General features: G+C 40.8%; 1 protein-coding gene across 7 annotated transcripts in view; it reads right to left on the bottom strand.

Moving 5' to 3' along the window:
• Positions 1-8,050: 8,050 nt before the first annotated feature.
• The window catches only part of ARHGEF12 (Rho guanine nucleotide exchange factor 12), a 164,679-nt gene continuing 151,387 nt past the window's right edge, over positions 8,051-21,342 (bottom strand). For all 7 annotated transcript variants that reach the window (XM_060399319.1, XM_060399321.1, XM_012095611.5 and 4 more), the window contains 8 exons: positions 20,094-20,181; positions 19,376-19,462; positions 19,172-19,251; positions 18,642-18,875; positions 15,978-16,448; positions 14,472-14,788; positions 13,279-13,348; positions 8,051-12,161 (listed from right to left, as the gene is read on the bottom strand). In XM_060399319.1, the coding sequence (XP_060255302.1) occupies positions 12,151-12,161; positions 13,279-13,348; positions 14,472-14,788; positions 15,978-16,448; positions 18,642-18,875; positions 19,172-19,251; positions 19,376-19,462; positions 20,094-20,181 (1,358 nt within the window). In that variant the 3' untranslated portion in view covers positions 8,051-12,150. The remainder of the gene's footprint in view (positions 12,162-13,278; positions 13,349-14,471; positions 14,789-15,977; positions 16,449-18,641; positions 18,876-19,171; positions 19,252-19,375; positions 19,463-20,093; positions 20,182-21,342) is intronic.

Raw genomic sequence — 21,342 nt, 5'->3', positions numbered from 1 at the left:
TTTCCTTTGTTAGACAGTAGTAGGTCCTTGCTGGTTGCATGCTTAGTTGCTCAGAAGTGTGACTCTTTGTGACCCCAAGGACTGTAGCCCACCAGGCTCCTCTGTCCATGGAATTTTCCAGGCAAGAATACTGGAGTGGGTTGCCATTTCCTGCTCCAGGGGATCTTCCTGACCCACGGATCGAACCCATGTCTGCTGTGTCTTCTGCCTTGGCAGGCAGGTTCTTTACCATTGTGCCTTGTTGCTTCCCTATTTCACATATAGTAGTGCATATATGTTAATCCAAACCTTCTAACTGATCCTTCTCCCTTCCCCCTTTGGTAACCATAAGTTTTCAAAACTGCCTTTTTTTTTTTCTTTAAGAAAAAAAGCTTCTCCCTCTCCTGTATGTTTCTTATTAATTTACATACCAACAGCTGTAAATTCTACCTTAACTGTACCATTTTCTCCCCATTCTTTCAGCTAACCAACTTGAAGTCTCTGTTGATATTGCAGTAGCCGTCCTCTAGTCTGACTCCTAACTCTCCCTTCTACTCGGTATTCCTTGGTGTAATTCAGTTGCTGAATTCATCTTTATGTTCAACTATGTCCAAACCACTGCCAAGATCAAACACCTTAAATGACAAGCAAAATGCTACCTGTTAGTCCAATTTAAGTAACCACAATTTAGTAAGGGAGAAAGATAGAAAAGTGATATTCATGTATTTGTCTTTTCAGTGTTTTATTGTAAATTCTTTCAAGGACAAAAGTTATTTCCACAGGGGGGTGATAAAGACAAGGTTTGGTGGAAGACAGATCTTGCCTTGAATTCTGGCTGTTCCTCTGGGAACATCACAATCACCTAGCTTCAGTTGTCTCACCTATTAAAACAGGAAATAAACACCTAGCTCTTGGGGTGCCTGTTAAGATTAGGGGTAACATACATAAAGCGTGCGGCACCTGATCCTGTGAGCACATGCATGTGCTTAATTGCTCAGCTGTGTTCCACTCTCTGCAGCTCTGTGAACTGTAGCCCAGCAGGCTCCTCTGTCCAGAGGATCTTCCTGAACCAGGGATTGAACCTGTGTCTCTGGCATCTCCTGCATTGGCAGGTGGATTCTTTATCACTAGTGCTACCTGGGAAGCCCACCTGATCCCATAGTTTGTACTAATAAACTGTAGCTACTCCTTTCACACTCATGGTGGAACCCTTATGTTTGTACATTTGGCTCCTGAAAATACACATCCTCTAACTGGAAATGGGGGCGGGGGGCAGGTGGATACAAGGGAAAAACCACAACCTCAGGAAGAGTTAGGGGAAGGGGACGGTAACTAGCAGTTTCAGGAACTGAAAAGAGGGAGCTGAAGATACAGACTGAGAGGAGGACCAGGTGCATTTCAGATGATGAAGCGAAGGCAGGACCTGGATGCCAGATGAGGAAGACAGGGAGGAGGCCAACCTTCCTGGAGAAGCAGGTTTATTGCGGGCAGTAGAGGGGAATAAGGTTAGCTGGATAAACCATGGACATCTCAGACACTAAGCAGTTTAATCTCGGTACAGCAGTAACGGTAAAGCCATCGTAGTCTCTTGGGCAGGTTAAGTGTTGTGATGAGGGTAGTGGTGTTGGAAAACCACATGGGTAGCTTCGTGTGGCAGATGGGAGGGCATGAGAAGGTTGTTCTCACAGTGTTTTTAGACACTCACATGCATGGCAAAGTGAGCTGGCCACAACAGGAGAAAAGCAAGGGCTGAATAAAAAAGACATTCTGAGAGACTTCCTCGGTGGTCCAGTGATTAAGAATCCATCTTGCAGTGCAGAGAACATGGGCTCCATCCCTGGTGGGGGAATGGGGGAACTAGTATCCCACATGCTATGGAGCAACTGAACCCATGGGCTCTGGAGCCCGTATGGCACAACTAAAGAGCATGTTCACAGTGGAGGATCCCATACAATGTAACAAATATCCTGTGTGCCACAACTAAGACCCAATGCAGCCAAATAAATCTTAAAAAAAAAAAAAAGATATTTTGAAAGGAAAAAAATCACAGCCCCTCATAACAAATACCATAAATGAGCTTGATCCCTAACCTCCCTCCCCTAAGGCCTAGTTTTTTTTCCTGAAGCCATTTCAAACATTCTGCTCCTCCAAGTCTTTGTTTTCTGAAACAAAGCTGGGACTAAGTTCACCAATTAATCAATCAACTGTTTAGCTATTCTGGCTCAGGGTAGAAAGATTCCTGCTCAGATCTTCCCGAAAGAGGAAGAAGAAAGTTGGGACTATCAGTTAATCAATCACAACTCATGTTTGAAGATTCAGAGCCTTCCACACACTCCTCCTAGAATGCAGATACTTGTCCCCCTCCCGCTGCTCCCACAAGCAAACATCAGGCTCTATCTGTGTTGCAGCTAAATGTCACTGACTGCCAAGCAGATTAGAATGTATCCCAAAGTATACAATTTCTAAAAGGTAAAAAAACCAGTCAAGAATATTTGAATCTTTTAGTTTCAGTAGGTGGCATGGCATAGGAACAGTTTCGTCCTTGTTAATTTACAAATATTAGATTGCATGAAAGCTTCCAAGTTCTCTGGGACTCATCATTGCTGGCTGGACCAGTTTTTCTGATAAAACATTTGCTTGCTGAATTATCAATCCAGCTAGCTCATGTTATGGGCACTCAACTTTTAAAAATTCTGTAAGTTTCATGAGCCTCCTAGAATAAGTCATAATGGCAACCCACTCCAGTACTCTTGCCTGGAAAATCCCATGGACAGAGGAGCCTGGTAGGCTGCAGTCCATGGGGTCGCTAAGAGTTCGGCACTACTGAGCAACTTCACTTTCACTTTTCACTTTCACTCATTGGAGAAGGAAATGGCAACCCACTCCAGTGTTCTTGCCTGGAGAATCCTAGGGAAGGGAGAGGCTGGTGGGCTGCCGTCTATGGGGTCGCACAGAGTCGGACACTACTGAAGTGACCTAGCAGCAGCAGCAGCAGCAGCAGCAGCAGGACATGAGCTGAGATGGAGATAAGATTTATCAGTCTCCCCTCAGCCTGCTTAGAAAGTCTCCTCTGAACCGGGAATGTCAGATCTTCTTTCAGAGAAAAGCCCCTAATTTATCATAAACTGGTAGCGAGATCCGGACAAAATAAAAATGATAACACTTCATCAGACTATAGGTAACACTGAACGGGAGGAAGCTATCAAAATAACAAGATAAATACTCCAAAGAACAGAAGAAAAAGTAACGTCCAGGGAGAGACTTCAGTGAATGATACTAAAATTATACTCTTATTTGGAACAACATGCAGCGGGGAAAGGAGCTCATAGAGCTTCCCTGAGAATAGCTAGTAAGCGGGGAAAGGATAGAGCTTCCCTGAGAATAGCTAGTAAGCAAGAGGCAAGCTGCCTCTATGTTTCAGTGTAATCCATTTCACAGACTTGCTCAGCGTAAGCTGAGAAAACAGAGGCCCAGATAAGGTATGGACTTATTCTAGCTTAGACAAACAGCTAATAGTGCAGGGAGTGGGGAGAACTCAAGTTTGCCGTAGTCCTGCTTCCTGGCCGTATGTATGGCCCTCTCCTTAAGGACAGGACGAAAGGTAGAGAGACATCTCAGAAACCTTGCCACACCATGGACTTGCGGCCATGATGTCTGGGTATAGGATCTGGGTTCTCCAGAAAGTTCGTCTCAAAGTACTATCATGATTTTCATGTGAAAATCATCCATGGTTTTTAGACATGGCCATCAGTGCATTTTTTGACAAACATAAGACTCTCATTCAATAACCACAATACAACTCAGTCTCTCATTAATTAAAAAGAATGAAAGCAGCTCATATATTTTTAAGAGAATAAACATGGTTCAAAACCACCAAGATCTAGCTTTAACTGGAAGATAAACCCAAGTAGTAACCCTAACTCCAATCCTAGCACATTGCATATAGGAGATAAGATGAAAACCACTAATCCCATATGATTACTGAAGTTTGTGGAATACCACCACAATCCACCCCATTATAATAGGAGCATCAAAACAGCATAATATACAGGCTTCCAATAAATAGGTTTCTTTAAAACTGCAGTTTTTCTTTCTTTACATTTAGAACAATTAAACAAGTATATTATTATAGAGGTCAGCAACCAATTCTTTAAAAATAAACACACATACCACACACCTTAAGAACCTAGGGTTTAGACACACAAAACCATTATAAAACATGAAATATGGTTATATTGGTAGAATATATTTAATTTTCTAAATTTATCATTTTCTATCTTTCCAGCTTTAAGTACTAAATTCTACAATGAAAAAAAAAATTGGAGAGACCAATCACATATTTGATAATTTCTCATTTACCAATTCCTCCAACAACTCTCTGAGGATAAGTGTTGTATGTTAGTTGCTCAGTTGTGTCCGACTCTTTGTGATCCCATGGGCTGTAGGACACTAGGCCGCTCTGTCCATGGAATTCTCCAGGCAAGAATACTGGAGTGGGCAGCCATTCCCTTCTCCAGTGGATCTTCCTGATCCAGGGATCCTACCTGGGTCTCCTGCATAGCAGGCAAGATTCTTTACCGTCTGAGCCATGAAAGCAGCCCAGGGTAAGTTTTACCCACCCCAATTTACAAAGTGGAAACTGAAAGAGTAATCTGATCATACCGCAAGTAAGAAGAGCTGGAAATGAACCCAGATCATCTACGTCCGGGCCCTTTTTACTGCATCAACAATTCTGCATGTATGGTAGGCAAGCCCTTAGGGGTTTCCAAGACCCTTTCACAGGGTCCAGGGAATCAAAATTGTTTTCATGAAACTACTAAGACACCATTTGCCTTTTCACTATGTTAACTTTGCACTCATGGTGCAAAAGCAATGGAGCATGAATCTGCTGGTGGTCTTAGCCTAAATCCAGGTAGTGACACTTGATTTTACTAAGACTCACTGCATTCCTGCCACTCATGTACAGTACTAACACTGCCAGTTTCTCTTTGGAACACCCTTGATGAAGCAGTTAACAATTTTAAAACTTTATGAAATCACAATCCTTGAGAAAACCTTGTGAAAACTCTGACAAATGAGAAAAACGCATAAAGCACCTCTGTCACACACAAAAGCACCACAACTGTGCCTGGAGAAGTATTAGGATTTGTGCCACTGTTTGAGTTGGATGCTAGATAAGCCATTTTTTTTTTCCCCCCCAAATGGAAGACTATTTGAACTTGAAAAAATGACAGGTTGGCTATTTAGATTTGTGTATTTGGCAGATATTTTCTCAAAAATGAAAATGTGAGCCCGTTATTGGGAGGAAAACAACTGTATTTGTTGCCAATGATAAATGTGAGCTTTCAAGCAAAAATAAAAACTTTGGAAACTGAGACTTTTCTGATGAGACTGGCTGTTAACAAATGTGATTGACATATAGAAAAAAAATGTGTTAACACTTGAAGACCTGAATAATGTGGTAAACCAATATTTTCCAAATGATCAATACAGGCTATTACAAAATCATGCATGGGAAAACATTCTTTACACATTTAAAGTATTATATGGATTGACGGATTTGAGCATAACAAAAGTATAGCAATTTCATTGATAGGACTTCAGACTCCACACTGCAGCTGTTTAAAAAAGATCACTACTTATCAAATTTTAGTGTATTATCAAAAAAGAATATCTAAAATTATCTGAAAAAGCTATTCTTTTTCCATTTTATATGTCTGGGTGGGGCTAGATTTTCCTCATCTACTTCAATGAAAACAATGTATTATACTAGACTGCACAGAGATCTAGATACTAGGATTCAGTTACCTTCTATTATGGCAGATCTTAGAGATTAAATGCTCTTACAATTTTATTATGGAAAATATAGGAATTCTTCATAAAAATATGTGATGGGTTTATCATTATTTTAAAATGAATTGTTCCTACTTTTCTCACTTCTTAGACATTTTCTCATTTTAATTGCTAATAAAGTAAATATTGATAGCTATAATAATCTACCTGAACCTAAGTTCCTCCATAAGGTCCTCAGTAATTTTTAAGCATATGAAGTAGTTCTGAGATCAAAAAGATTGTGAACTGCCACATTATATCCTGCTGCCTTCAATATTTAAAATAAGACAGCAGAAATATTTCTCTGTATTGACATTTCTCCGAAATATTTAAAAAGATCACGAAGTGGGAGTTTGATGTATGACGCAGGGCACCCAAAGCTGGTGTTCTTAAAACCTGGAGGGATGGGGTGGGGAGGGAGGTGAGAAGGGGGCTCAGAATGGAAGGGACACAGGTATGCCTATGGCTGATTCATGTTGATGTGTGGTAAAAACCATCATAATACTGTAATTATCCTTCAATTAAAATAAATTTAAAAATATACAGAGAGAAAAAAGATCACCAATATGTACCCTAATTACTGTTATTGATCAGAATGTATTCAGGAAGCCCCATCCCGTGGTCACATATACAAAAACAGGGACCCTCTAAAATAAAATTCCGTAAAGGAAGTCTTATAGTTCCAATAGCACCCTAATCAAATGAGGGGGAAAGACTGGAATAGAAAGAGCTCTACCTACCTTAAGTAATTTCAAACCAAGACCTTGGCTGATGCCCAGAGAATGATGATGTAATAGGTGGCAAAACAATCATATTCCCTGACAGCTAAAATCAAGGAAGTGTTTTTAATTAGCCTCTAGAATTATACTTGACATTACAGAAAAAAAAAAAAAAGGAGAACACCTACATCTAGCTAATTATCTGTAATGTTTCATGACTTTCGTCATAGCGGGAAGATATAAAGTTTTAATTGAAAAGTAAATATTTTAAAAGGACAGATCCTCTTATCTTTCAAGCTGGCATTAAAACTTTGGTGAACCAGTCAAAAGTGCAGTTGCTCAGTCATGTCTGACTCATAGGATTCTCCAGGCAAGAGTACCTGAGTAGGTTGCCATTTCCTTCTCCAGGGGATCTTCCCAACCCAGGGATCGAACCCGGGTCTCCTACATTCCAGGCAGACACTTTAACCTCTGAGCCACCAGGGAAGTCCGAGTCAAAAAGTGGAAGTAAATGCTCACATGCAAAGACAAGAATTTGACCTTCTCCATTCCTGTAAGATGGTATGGGTATCTATTTCTTCTATCGGTTATGTTTATAAACAGAGCTAAGAGTACAGACAGGTTAATTTCTGCAAAGTACATCTGACTTAATTTTTTTTTAAGGTTTAAGTAAAGGATCTACGAAACACCACTTTTATTTATTTATTTTTTGGCAGCATCACACGACTTGCACAATCACAAGTTTCCCAACCAGGTACTGAACCAGAACCCAGGACACTGCAGCGAGAGCCAGAATCCTAACCACTATGCCACCAAGAACTCCACTGAAGCATTTTTTAATTATTATTATGCTTATTAGATCTATCAAACACACGCTAAATGACTGGAAACTAAAATATCTCAAGAATAAGTCAAATTACACCTCTATGTCAAAACCAACATACCCAAAGCCTAAAACTTAAGGTTTTGAAATAGAAGAGTTGAAATGGGATCCATAAAAGCATAGAAATGGTTGGTAGTTTAGGAAGTCCAACACCGGGGATAAGAATGGTAATAAAGACATCTTACTTCATTTAGGGTAGCATTAAACCAAAGTTACCTTTAAGTAAGCCACAGAAGCTGCTCCATTTACACCACTAATGTACATTTAAAGTTTTTATGTTTTATATATATTGTACTACCATTAAAAAATAATAATGCAATAGGCCCCAAATCATTGTACGAGTAAATTGTACAGTAAGTGAATTATATCCCAATAAAATTGTTAAAAACAAACAAACAAACAAACAATGCTGCCCCAGATGCTGGGGCAATTCCAGCTCTGAGTGTCCCCATGGAAGTTTACATGTTACAGAGATCAACTGGCTGGTCTCACTAGTAAAGATGCTCTGACCAGCAGGAAGATGTTTGACAGTCACCGCCAGTGAGATTAATTATGGCCTCCTTGGTGTCAAAACTTCTCTAAGATAACTTGAATAAGACAAATCAACAGGAATGTAAATAAAAAGTCACATACTTGGTTCCTTTAAGCATATTTAATATTTGAATTCTCATTCTTCTATTTTCCCAGACCCCAGAAAACAGTTTTTAGATGACCAATATTTTGTTCCAGAAACATACAGCCTTATCAGCTAATTCATAAAAGAGCTATTTTACAAAGGTACATCTGGATAATTAGAACAATAAAGTCTTTTAGGCATTTCAAAATGTGATCAGTAAAAATACATGATTATTAATAAAGTTTTTTTTTTAAAGATAGTTCCAGATTTCTTTAAAAGTAATTTCTGTTAAAGAGTAGTACATGATTGTACGGTGAACAAGGAAAATAAAACGCTCTAGTAGGAAGAGGCTGATTAAGAGTGACCCACAGTGTGCACAAGTTACAGTTATGTTTGAGGCACACCTGCTTAGCCATTGGCACCTGGAAATGGCGGGCAGGGCTTCCTTCTAGGAGGTACACCTTTTTTTCCTACCAGTTTATTTTCAAAACCATCAGTACCAGTGGAGAAGAACAAGGCAAAGGAACTCTTTTCTTGAGGAAAGAATAATTATGCAGATCACTTTGAAAAGTGGTGGAGGAGTCAGAGGGAAAAAAAAACAAACCATGATTTACAAAACAGGAACTGTAATTCTAGGGAATAAAAAGTTAGCCAGCAGAAAGATGACTGGAAGGTCCTGCTTAATTTTCTATCTTGAGGTCCTCTGTACACAGTTTTGAACCTTGCCCCCCCCGTGATATATAGTGAAGGAAAAACTGATCAAAACTCTTGTAGCTCAAAATTACATTATATACCACCTTTAAAGAAGACAGCTTCCAGTTTGAAATACAGAAGCTCCACATAATACACTGAATTTAATGATATCAGAAAGAAAAAAGTATGCGAGTGAAAGACAACTCACAGTAGGTGTAATTATTTTCTTTAGCTTCAAAAATAAGGGAACAGTGGGCTTTTCTCCTCTACTATCACACTAGCTCCCCACCCTCCTCCAAGGACAAAATTAACAAAAAATATTTTTGAGAGGGACTCATGCTTTCTGATGGTCGATCAAAGTTGTTTCAGGGAAAAGAAAGCAAAAAAGAACCTTTTTTTTTGTAGCATATTATAATAAATAGTTACAGTTTAGGTCCTAATAGCCAAAGAGAACCCAAGCAGTCAGAGTTATTCATAGCTGGCTTTAAAGTACACAAAATATACGACTTCTAGGGCAGTGACCATGATTTTAAATTACAGCACTTTGGGGTTTATTGATTTGCCTTGCTGAACTTTGTCCTCTGAAAATGAAAGAGACACCTCAAATGTAATGTGCCACTTAATAGCAAGGGAGCCCTTAGGGCCACTGGAAAGAGCACAGGGTCACGGCAGGTCACGATAGCTAAAACCAGCTCTCCTGCTCTGGGAAGGTGGCTCCATCCACCGCCCTTGGATCTTTCCGCATGGAAGTTGATTCCAACTTCCAGTCACCAACTTCAAGAAAACAGCTTTGACAGTCATCAGTCTCACCCCAAAACAGAGATTACCTAATTCCATTGTCCTGAAAGGCAGGAATAGTATCAAAGTAGGATGGATGTGATTATAATGGACAAAAAGGAAAAAAAAATAAAAGGAGAGCATGGGAGGCCAGGATGAGGAGGAGGAGGAGAAGACATGAGGCTGGTGAGACAAAGAAGAAAACTCAAAATCGTGGAATCTTTTCAGAATTAGATTTCATTTGGGGGCTTCATTTGAAGATCTAGATACGAATTTATTTGGAGGTACTAGAGCAACGGTCAAAATATTTTTCCAGTTAGCCCTGTTTTTGTTCCAAGGAGAGGTTAAACTTCAGTAAAAAGAAAAGCAAATAGTTGCTAAGGACAAGGGGTTGGCTGAACCAGAAGAGAAACTAAAACTCTGCTAATGCACAAATCTTCTTAAATAAATGAGTGCTAGGGAATTATTCAATGACCTTGTACTATCTGAAGTTAAGATGAAAGTTCTGTTTGCATTTACCTTTCTTCTGATGAACTGCCCACTGATGGTATTAGTGTCAAGTAACTACAGGTACCCCTTTTAGTTGGGAGTGACTACATTATTTCCAGCAGCACAATGTAACCATTTGGTTTCTACTTGTTTCTCTTAAGAGATACAGAAAGTTCAAGTCCCAAGCTTTACTTATATATTAGCTTCTGCTTCTAAAATTTTTAATCCCATTTTAATTTATACTTGGGCTATAAATCAAAATAAAATTCTACTTTATAGATGAGGTCCAACGATCCAAGCTGGTCTATTTAAAAACACAGATCACTTTTGGAAAGACAGAAACAAGAATTTGGACACAGATGAGCTTCGCTAAGTTGTAGTGGTGTTTATAAATGCAGTTGGGAATCCTTACCACTTATGATGGGGGGAAAATTTATATATATATTTTATATATATATATATATATATATTTGGGCAGATGGTGAGGGGATGGCAGGGGAGAGTAAAATTACATCCTAACTACCCACAGAGTTCAGAGGGTACTACTGAAAGACAAGAGCAGTGGATCAACTCCTTGTGTATTAACAGAATTGTAATATTTGACAAATGATTTTGTTTTTGATTGGCAAAAATACTTCAAAACACATTAATATATACCTGATGCACAAAGAAAACCACAGAAAGCCAACAGAACTGAAGGGAGTTCTCAAGTTACAGTTCTGAAACATTTATCCTCTGGAGGGTGCTGCCAGGGCTACCATTCATTCTAGAGCAGGCAGTTCCCAACGCCTTGCCTGCAGTATCCAGTGTATGTTCTGGTCTGCAATTTTTAAGGTCAGTCATGCACCAGTGTGGAAAAAGCTCCAGCAGTGAAGTCTGAGGATGTGCTTCTGGAACTGGCTGGAGCAGCTCTGCCTTCTCCACCGCATCCTTCTCCACTCCACCCTTGGCTCTCTTTTCAAACTCTAAGAGCCCTTTGGCACCATCAGTGCAAAAATCAGAGTCAAACCTCCAGGTACTAAAATTTTACTGGCCTTATAATCAGCAGTACCCGTGGCTCATGAAAGCCATTGTTCAACTCAGTAGTGATTCAGTTACATAACCTTCCCACACTCTCACCCGCTCCCATCCCACCCTTCCTCAGCAGCCCCCACCCCTGCCACCACCTGAAGCATCTCTGTTTGTTTTCGCTTCCTGCTCAACTGGCAGGGATATTTTACACAAGTGCCAAGGTCTAATGTATAATTATAAAAATGAAACAATACCAAGGATAACAAATTTATAGTCAAGAAAATAAAATTTGCTTTCCTCTCCCTCCCAAATCCCAACCCTCAACAGAAAAGGAGACGATAGAAGAAAACACACCCATTTTCAAGTGCCTGCTATTTAGTACATTGAGGATTCCTGTTCATCGGGAGCGGATCCCAGCTACAGAGAAGAGGTGCTGGCCTCGGGTGGGAGGAAGCCCCCCACCTGGGAGCACAAAGCTCAAGTCCTCTGCTCGTAGGAGTCGCAGCAGAGGACTTTGGGGTACACTTTTGAGGGGACCCTCAGACAAGCAGCCTATGGGACAGCAGAGGGCACGGGACATCATCCAGTAGAGACCTCATGCTCCTCCCTCCTCTGCCCACTCCCTCCCCCTCTTCACCTCTCCAGCCACCTCCTGATACCCCATCCTGAACTCTTTGCTTCAGGAGCAGTCAATCCTTGGGTGTACTAAATACAAAGGGCTAAAACTCTCACTACTCAATTAAAACAAAACATGGCAAAATAAAAATTAAAATGTGCTTTCAAATACGGAATGAAGTCAAATAAATACATCTGATTTTCTCTTTTTCTTAAGTCTAAGTAAAATTTCATATTCTACACCCAAAGCTCTATACATTTGGTTTCTGTTCTGAATCAAAATGGATTTCTGAGAGTGAGAAGAGCAGGGCGAGAGCACGGATGTCCCCTCGAGGACAGACTTGTGCAGCTGCCAGGCTGTGAAGACCCAGTCCTGCTCTGGGCCCCAGGGGGCATGGCTCCCCCAGGGTGTTTGCAGGCAGATCCTCTGTCACACATCACACTCTCTCTCAGCGTCCACACTGGAGCCAGGACATGGTGAGACAAGGCTGGTGCTCAAATCCAACAACCTGCAGTCACCTCCAGGACACGCGGCTCTAACTTTTATCTGGGAAGAACAAAGAGGTGTAGAGGTCAAATTAAGGAGAAAGAATGCGTTCAAATTAATACAGAGAGGGCCTCCCTGGTGGCTCAGTGGTAAAGAAATCGCCTGCCAATGCAGGAGACTCGGGTTCAATCCCTGATCTGGGAAGATCCCACATGCCGAGGAGCAACTAAGCCTGTGCACCACAGCCACTGAACCTGTGCTCTAGACCCATGCGCGGCATCTACTGAGCCCACACACCCCAGTGGCCATGCTCTGCAACGCAAGAAGGCACCACAGTGAGAAGCCCATGCGCTGCAGCTAGAGAGTGGCCTCCGCTCGCAGCAACTACAGAAAAGCCCTCGCAGCAATGAAGACCCAGCGCAGCCAAAAATACACACATGAATTTAAATAAAAATACAATTAACACAGAGAGTACATTTGAAATCTGGGAAGGGAAGGGAAGTGAAGTCGCTCAGTCGTGTCCAATTCTTTGCGACCCCGTGGACTGTAGCCCACCAGGCTCCTCCGTCCATGGGATTCTCCAGGCACGAATATTGGAGTGGGTTGCCATTTCCTTCTCCAGGGGAATCTTCCCAACCCAGGGATCGAACCCGGGTCTCCCGCATTGCAGGCAGACGCTTTAACCTCTGAGCTACCAGGTGAAACCTGTGGACCTTGTTAACACCTTTGTTTCTGGATCGGAATAGCCTCATTCAAAAGAATGAAGGCAAGTGAGCACAGACTGCTGCACTGAACACGGGAACCATCTGTGGTCCCCGGGAGACAGGAAAGCACAGCAGGACCCGAGCAGGGCCTGCTTCCACCGCTACGCGGCCTCAGTTTACTCCCCTCACTGCAGCTCTGCCTTCTGCTTTTGCAAACGGGAAGAAAGACAGAACACAGGTGCCATGGGGACTGACAACTGCAGCTCTTCTTCGAGAGGAAGAGCCGAGTCAGCAGACGGTGGCCTCTGCTTGATGCATGATGTTCGGAAACAGGTGTCTTTGTTTTTTTTTTTTTTTCAGAGACAAGAGATGAAATAGAATCTCACAAGGTTTTCACTTTCATAAATCATTTCATTCAATGGACTGTTCAGGCAGGATGATTCTTGAGTCAGAAACCCACAGCATTCACACACCTGAGTGCTTGTCTGTGAGGGCTGATCCAGCCAGCCTTTGGCAAAGAATGGTGTAACTTTCCTCCACCTTCTGTAAAATAAAACCCACAGGTTTTTCATTCAATCATTAAAAAAAAAACCTTTATTTTGAAAATAGGAATGAAGGCTTTTGTATATTACAGGTCTAAGCTGTCAAATTTAACATTAACGTCCTTAAAATTTTTGTTAATAGGAAAAAAAAGAAGTAAATTTCATTTCCTTTTACCTGCTTCTCCCTTGAGTGAATACCTTAAAATGTTCCCATGCAGAAGAAAGTAGAGGAGAGAGCAACTATTAGAAGTGATTATTCCCTCCTGCCCTGGAGTCACCCTTAAAATGATCCCATATGTGGCATGAACTAAGTTAGAGCCAATGTGCCCTCGATGGCCTCTGAGAATCTTACCAGCCGCAGGACATCCCTACATGTAACCCTACAAAGGAAGGAAAACCTATCACAGGAAGGTGAAAGAAAAACTAAGGGAAACCAATCTTTAGCTAAGAGACTAAGAACACTCTGAACTCTGCCCCCAAAACCTCTACTAAGTAATGTCATGACAAAACATCTGGGCTCTGGTACCTATGCCTACAGATGGCAAACTTACAGAGTCCTGTTGTCAGAAAGGACCACACAGGTCAGCTCTGCAGTGATGGCTCACACAGTGACATCTTCAATTGCCCATTTACAGAACCCCTACTCATAGGCAGGTCTTTAGATTACCACTGGAGCCACTGGAGACAGTGTCTCTCTGTCACAGCATCTGGGAAACTATCAACATCACGCTACAATTCACAGATAATTAATAGGTGATGGCAAGTTAAGGCATTTCCCAGCCTAGATTCCTAACTACACAAACTCCACCTATCTCAGCTTATTGCTCACATTTTCTCATGGAGGTCAGCCAATCATCCCAAATGTATTCAGGTCCTTAAACTTTGAAAGCCATACACACACAGTTTATAGAGTACAACTTTTTCTGTTCTTATGATGTGTAACCAGGTAAAACAATGCTGACCTTAGTTTTTCATCCAGGTCTACTCACAGACAATGGTCAGAGACAACACACAAACCTAGACCCTCAGCGAGGTTACTGACATCAGCATGTCGATCATTCTACACTTCCTCTCTGTTAAATGTGTTTCTTATATCCGACTCCTAAGGATGAAGTCCGAGGTACCTTTAAGTGTTCAAGGTCAGCCTCTATTTTACGAATGTACTCCATGATCTGGCTTTGTGAATCAGCACAAGCAGAGGGACTCTGGATCTCAAAACAGGAATCCTCCATAGTTCCCCAGCGCTGCTGGACCAGGAATTCTGGGGTGAATGGTGAAACAGCCCCATCAGAATGAGCATTCTGGGGAGAAGGCTGCTGCTGGTGTCCAGAGTCCAGAGAGGGGATGCCTGCCCCGGGCTGAAGGGGGAACGAGGAAGCAACCTCGTCGTCTGTGGAGCTCTCCTGCACCGGGTCATAGCCATCAAGGATCAGATAGGTTCCTACAGACAGAGACAGGACAGGTTAAAGAGGTTAGTACCACCTCCAACACATCGGAAAATAATGTGGGGTGATGTGCTGACACCTTTAAAAGCTATTGAAAAGTGAAAGTGAAAGTCGCTCAGTCGTGTCTGACTCATTGCAACCCCATGAACTATACAGTCCATAGAATTCTCCAGGTCAGAATACTGGAGTGGGTAGCCTTTTCCTTCTCCAGGGAGTCTTCCAAACCCAGGGATCGAACCTAGGTGGCCCGAATTGCAGGCAAATTCTTTACCAGCTGAGCCACTAGAAAAGCCCAAGAATACTGGAGTGGGTAGCCTATCCCTTCTCTAGCAGAGCTTTCTGACTCAGGAATCGAACTGGGGTCTCCTGCATTGCCAGAGGATTCTTTAACATCTGAAATAGCTTCAAAGCTATTAAAGAGGGGGAAAGGCCATTAAGTTCCAAATTCCAAGTTACATTTTCAGGACATCAGAATTTTCTTACTTCAGATTAAAGCTACACTTAGCAAACACTCCTGGTAATTCCGGAATAACTTCATGTTTGCTAGCATTTTGCAAGTTAAAAGCTGAAAACTACCAAGTCCCTATATGATCTTATGACCACTTTCCCTGTCAAATACCTACCTGGCCTCATCTCTCACCATTTCCTCCCACAGCCTGTGCTCTTTAACCACAGAATGCCTGCTCTGGCCTTGCAGACTGTGTGCTCACCTCCTCTGTTGGAACACTCTACTCCTGGACACCCACACAGCGTCTTCCTTCCCTTCCCTTCCCCTGGGTCTCTGCTCAAGTGCTACCTCATGAGAGGCCTTCTTCCCTGACCACCCTGTCCGTTATCCTTACTGTCTGCGCCCCTCAGTATGACTTATTTTTCTGTATCATCCTTACTATCTGACATCTATTTATTTGGTAACTTATTTACTATTACTCTTTCCCCAAGTGGTGGTGAAGCTTCATGAGAAAAGTGGATTTTTCTGTGTTTTATTCACTGTTACATCTCCCGGGACCTAGGATGGGGTCCAGCATAGAGTAGAGACAGTATTTACTGCATGAAAGAACAGACACTATACACAGACACACAGACACATACATGAGATAACGCTTGGATATCCAAGCAACATCGATTTCAGCACATAGGACAAATAACGACGATCGAAATCAAAGTTTAAATGTGAAAGGAACTTGCCTGAGATGCGCAAATTAACATCCTTCTCTTCCTTTTTAACTGCTCCATCACCTTCTGATGGATTATCATCACTATGTGCTTCACGGGCATCAAAAAAGTGCTCTCCACTCTCATCAAGACCCCCTTCTGGCTCTGAGGGAGGCATCTCTGGGGTCATAATCATGTGGTCCATTACTAAAATGTCACTTGCCTGGCTCTCTTGGAATGCCAGTACTACTGAATCCCGTGGAGCAGAAGATTCAGTTGAAGTCCGTGGACTGTAACAAGTTGAAATGTCACCAGTTCCAGTTCTAAAGGGCATCTGTGCTTCAACAGGATGACAGGCCTTAATATTTTCAGGGTTCTGGGTTCCACTGTCTGCCTGCACCCCCAGAGAGGCTGTCCTGCATCTTGGAAAATGTGGCCAGTCTTCCTGAGTGCTCTTCTCAGTCAAGCCCAGCTGGTGTACCAGCAGCTGCTTCAACAAACCCACTAGAAGATTTAGGAAGTGGGGAGAACACATGCATTCACATAACCTCAGACAGACAGAATTAAATTAGAGGAATTATAATTTCTCTCTTAAAGCCAGTACCTTTTTACTAACATACAATAGAAAACATTAATTTCACACAATCATTTTTTGTTTGGTTTGAAAAATGAAATAAAACACCATCTAGAGAAAATTTAAGATTAAATTAGACAAAAAAAAAAAAAAAAACTGAAGAATTCTCAATGGAGATTTTCCTATTATTCTCCTATTTAAAACTGTTAAATAACCAATACCATGCCTGCCTCCTCTTTTTCTTCCATATAACTGGAATACCACCCCCAAGGTACTTCTTAAAGGGATGTAGAAAAGCTGTATTAACCTAAACAAAAGAATCTAAAAGTTCTGCTTTTTCCAGAAGCCCACACTATTTACATAGGCATTTTTTCTAATTTTATTAGAGACACAGAACATTTATTTTATCATCTATAATAACCCAAAGAATCTCCTTAAATGGTGACAAAGAAAACAAAGCTGGCCTGTAAATTTAATTCCAATGTTTGGTACCATGCATAATTTCAAAGGATAAGGAAATATTTATTCGTTTTTAAAAATGACCTAAGTAACACAGCTTCCTTAGGTTGCTAAAAACAGAACCAATTTAATTTTAAATGGGCCAGTGTATGATGTGAGGCCACTCAATGAGAGGGTCAGTGGAACACTGTTAGTGAAACCATCAGAAATCATTACCACTGTTAACTCAATGAGTCTAGAATAAAGTAAGTCTTAAATGACTGGACCAATTCCCTACTTTCAACTACCTTGATTTCTGTCTTCCCTTTAAATAAAGTCTCCACACGGGTTTGGGTCTTTGACCCTCTGTCTCTCTGTTCTGCAGTCACTCCCTGAGAGATGCTATGAATTCATATGGCTTTGACACTCAGAGCCATCTTTCTCCCCAACCTCCTCCAAAATTCCCGTCTTAAAATTCCAACCTCCTGCTCATCCTTCCTCTTAAACGGCTTGCCATTCATTACTTACATCTCAACATGTTTTAAAATTGAGCCCACAATCTATGGCAAAGGAAAGAAGGAGAAAATAAAGTGTCGCAGTGGGCAGTGGCAGTCCTTTCTAATTTTTATTTCTGACAAGAAAACTAAAATTATCTCTAAATATTCCCTTTCCTTTGTCCTCACATCCAAAGAAGTCAACTGTTTTAAGTATTTGTTGGTTCCTCACTTCATTTTCATTTCTCTAACACCATTCCACCATTCTAGTCCAAACCCATTTAGCCTCAAGCCCAGACCACACCAATCCTCTTTCCATTCAAATCCCTCTGCAGCTCTCGGCCAGAGTATTCTTTTTCATTACGAATACATATACTCCAGCTTAAAAACTTCAAATGGTTCTTTCTCTGCAGCAGCCTTTTCCCCTTCCTCTGGTACACCTGAGACATGTGATGCACTCCTGTCTGTACCAGTGGTTCTCAACCAGGCTGGAAAGGTGGGGGGATAGCTAAGAGAGTGGCAAGGGGCATCCAGTCATGCACGTGTGTGCGTGTGTGTGCGTGTGTGTGCGTGTGTGTGAGAAGAATGGGCTGTGGTGAAGAACACTACAGTATCCACAAGAAAAACAGAAGAATATCTGGAGCTTGAAACAGTCCTCAGAACCCTGTGGTGTGCCGCCCTTCAATCTAGTCTTCAGGGTCCACAACAGCTGGGCTCCACAAAGTGTCCTCCAGCTTTCTAACCTTGCCCCACAGCTCCTTTAGCTTGTGTGGTCTCCCACACAGGCCAGCTGCCCTACCCACCGCGCTCTGAACACCCTCAGAGGTTTAGCCTTTTTGCTTTTGGTCCTACCATTCTTCTTATCTGAATGACTTCTATTTATTCTCCTATTAATAAATACCTATTTTGAGTCTTACCCATTCTTCAAGGCAGTAATCACAGCCCTCTTGTTTTCTAATGCCTCCCTTCCCTGGTCACTCAAACCAGATCAATTCTGACATACCTATAAAGCTTATCTACTTAAGAAGGTAGGGGAAAGTTTTCTGTCATCTTCCAAACTAGACTGCAAGATTCTTGAAGGGAAAATTCATAGTTTATACTTTCTTGACTCTCCCTAAATGGTTGCATAATACATTATAGAACTCTGGTGCTTAATAAGTCTATCTGTGTTAATGTATGAATAGAACTTACAATTCCTTAGTGCATCCAGTGCCCACCGTTCTTCTGAGACAGGCAAGTGTGGATCTGGGATTATGATTTGATAATTCACTCCAACTTCCTTTAGTGTCCCGTCTGCATGCTGCTCCTTTGCAAACTGTCTCTCAGCCACAAAGAGGTCATCTACTTCCGACTTCCCAGAGGTACCCAGCGAATGAGACTGAGGTTTTGATGACATTAAAGGAGACTCTAATCCCAAATCTCTGTCTGTTCAATGGAACAGAGAAAGTAGAATACATCTTAGCAAAACTTTTAATGTGAAGCACCCAGAAAAATATTTGGAAAAAAATAACCGCATAAGCTACAGAGATTGTCCACAAAGTAAAACGCATGCACTTAGTGTGGCATTATGATGGCACACAGAAGGTGCATGAGCTAAGTCTGTTAAAGTGAACAGCAGATGCCAGAACCTGCATAAACCAAAGCAGTTCAGAGTCTCTTCACATTTTATTAACTAACATGTAGACTACTTTCTTCCAGGTTAACTTTGCAAAACAGCTTACCTGGACTCTGCAGACCAGTGACTGAAATGCCATGATGTTCCACTTTTAATTTTGGAGGTTCTTCTTCATCATTGTCTCCTCTACAGAAGAGAAAATAAATAAATAACCTTTTAGCCTCACAAGGTGCCTAAAGATCACTGCAACAAAATGTGAAGACTCATCCATCGTTTTTGGGATGCCACTCAGGAGCAGAGGCACACTCACTCGCACGGTGGCGGCTGGGGCAGCGGGATCGGCTTTGTGGACTGCTCCTTCACGGATGCGGCCATCCGACATATTAGGTCCTGCCAGCTGCACATTTGAAAACAGCACAAAATACACACAGCAGGGAAAGGAAAACGAAACACATTTTAAATATACTCAGACAGCAGAAATAAAAACAATGAACTATACCAGAAACCAAACCAAACCAACCAACAAAAAACCCTATTTCTGCCAGAGGTTATCTTTATTTTGGAGACATACTGTCAAGTAGAGATAATAAAAACGCTATACTTTAAAGAAAAACCTGACAACATTATGGATACACTACCCATTAAAAAACCTTCACTTGACACTTATAGAATTTTTTCTTTAGAAAAGATACTTTTCCAAGTAAGAGACAAGAATACTGGAGTGGGCTGCCATGCCCTTCTCCAGGGGATCTTCCTCACGCAGGGATCAAACCTTTATCTCTTACAACTCCTGCACTGGCAGGTGGGTTCTTTACCACCAGCGCCACCTGGGAAGCCCAAGTAAGAGACAGCTATCTAGAAGAACAAGTTCTTGAAAGAACGCCTCTCAGAGAATACAGAGGAAGTATCTGTTTCCATTCAGTTTTTGGTTTTCAAAGTCCTATTACAAAAGCAAGGTTAAGATTGTGGAATGTTATATTCAGAATAATAAGACACAACAGAGCAAGGTAGCTATGTCCAGTACATACACAGTCTTTTCAGAAACTGTCTGTGCCACCAGTTCATAAATTTGGGCTCCATTATCAGACATGGAGATGACGAATAAAGCTTTGTTATCTGAAAAAAAAAAAAAAAAAAAACAAGACAAATTCATTCTTGATATGACCCACAGAGGCTGCCAAAGATGTTTCTAGTGTGCTGGTACTATTGTGCATCTTAATCTAAGTAAAGGTTACACATGATCACTCTGTAGACACTCATTCACTTAGTAAAAACTCATCAAATACAACTTAAAAATTCTGCAAATTATTTTATCTTATACTATATATATATATATTATACTTTAATAAGATAAAGATTATAAAAGCTAACACTAATTCCACAGTAATTTATTAAAAACAAAAAGGTGTCTATTATCTAAATTATTGAACTAAACATTATTTTTGCATTTATTCCACATTGCCCTTTTGCTAAATGGCTAGTCGGTAATATTCAGTAGGTGTTGATGAAATGAGGTCATAAATGTATCTTACCACCATGGAATTAAGAATTTTAAAAAAGGATCTTCATTATTAGCACTGTTAATGTGTAACTTTCTAACTTAAACTGATTTTTTAAAAACCTAAACCACACCCACTTCTCCTGTTTTTGCTTTTTCCCCACCATATCAGAAGAGGAAAGCCCTGTCAATGGCTAAATTCAATATTTCTTTTGGTAAATGTCACAGTGCACTTGAGAATATGAGCATTATTTTCAAATATCTTCTGATATTGATTTCTAACATAATGCTACAGTGATAAGAAAACAGGCTCTGTATGATTCAGTATCTTTAGACCATATATTTTACACCCAGTTATATGTCTTTGGATATGCTCCAATATTTCCTGGTTTATAGTCTGTGGGAACCTGAATAGAATTTCTACCCTGTTGTTGTGTGCAAATTATATAAATCTTAATTATGTTGAATTGGGTCATAGTGCTTTTCCAGTCTACTGTATCATTCTACTTTTCTGTCTGTTCATCTATTAATTTTTCAGAGTTTGATACTGAAACTCTAACTAAAACCCTTATCTATTAAAAAAAATAATCATAATATATGGTGGAACCATATGTAACTTTGTTTTGTATTTTCCAAGTCTCTGGTAAAGGTGTTATCATACTTTCATAATATAAAATAAATAAATAAATATTTTATCTTCTCAAAAAAAATAAATAAAAATAATCTAAAAAAATAAGTCTATCTGCTATATTAGATGCTGCCCAATCCAAATAAATTTT

The sequence above is a fragment of the Ovis aries genome, chromosome 15 (assembly GCF_016772045.2).
Source record: "Ovis aries strain OAR_USU_Benz2616 breed Rambouillet chromosome 15, ARS-UI_Ramb_v3.0, whole genome shotgun sequence".
Taxonomy (NCBI): Eukaryota; Metazoa; Chordata; class Mammalia; order Artiodactyla; family Bovidae; genus Ovis; species Ovis aries.
Note: the sequence above shows the minus strand (reverse complement) of the source record. Positions and strands in the feature narration are given on the sequence as shown.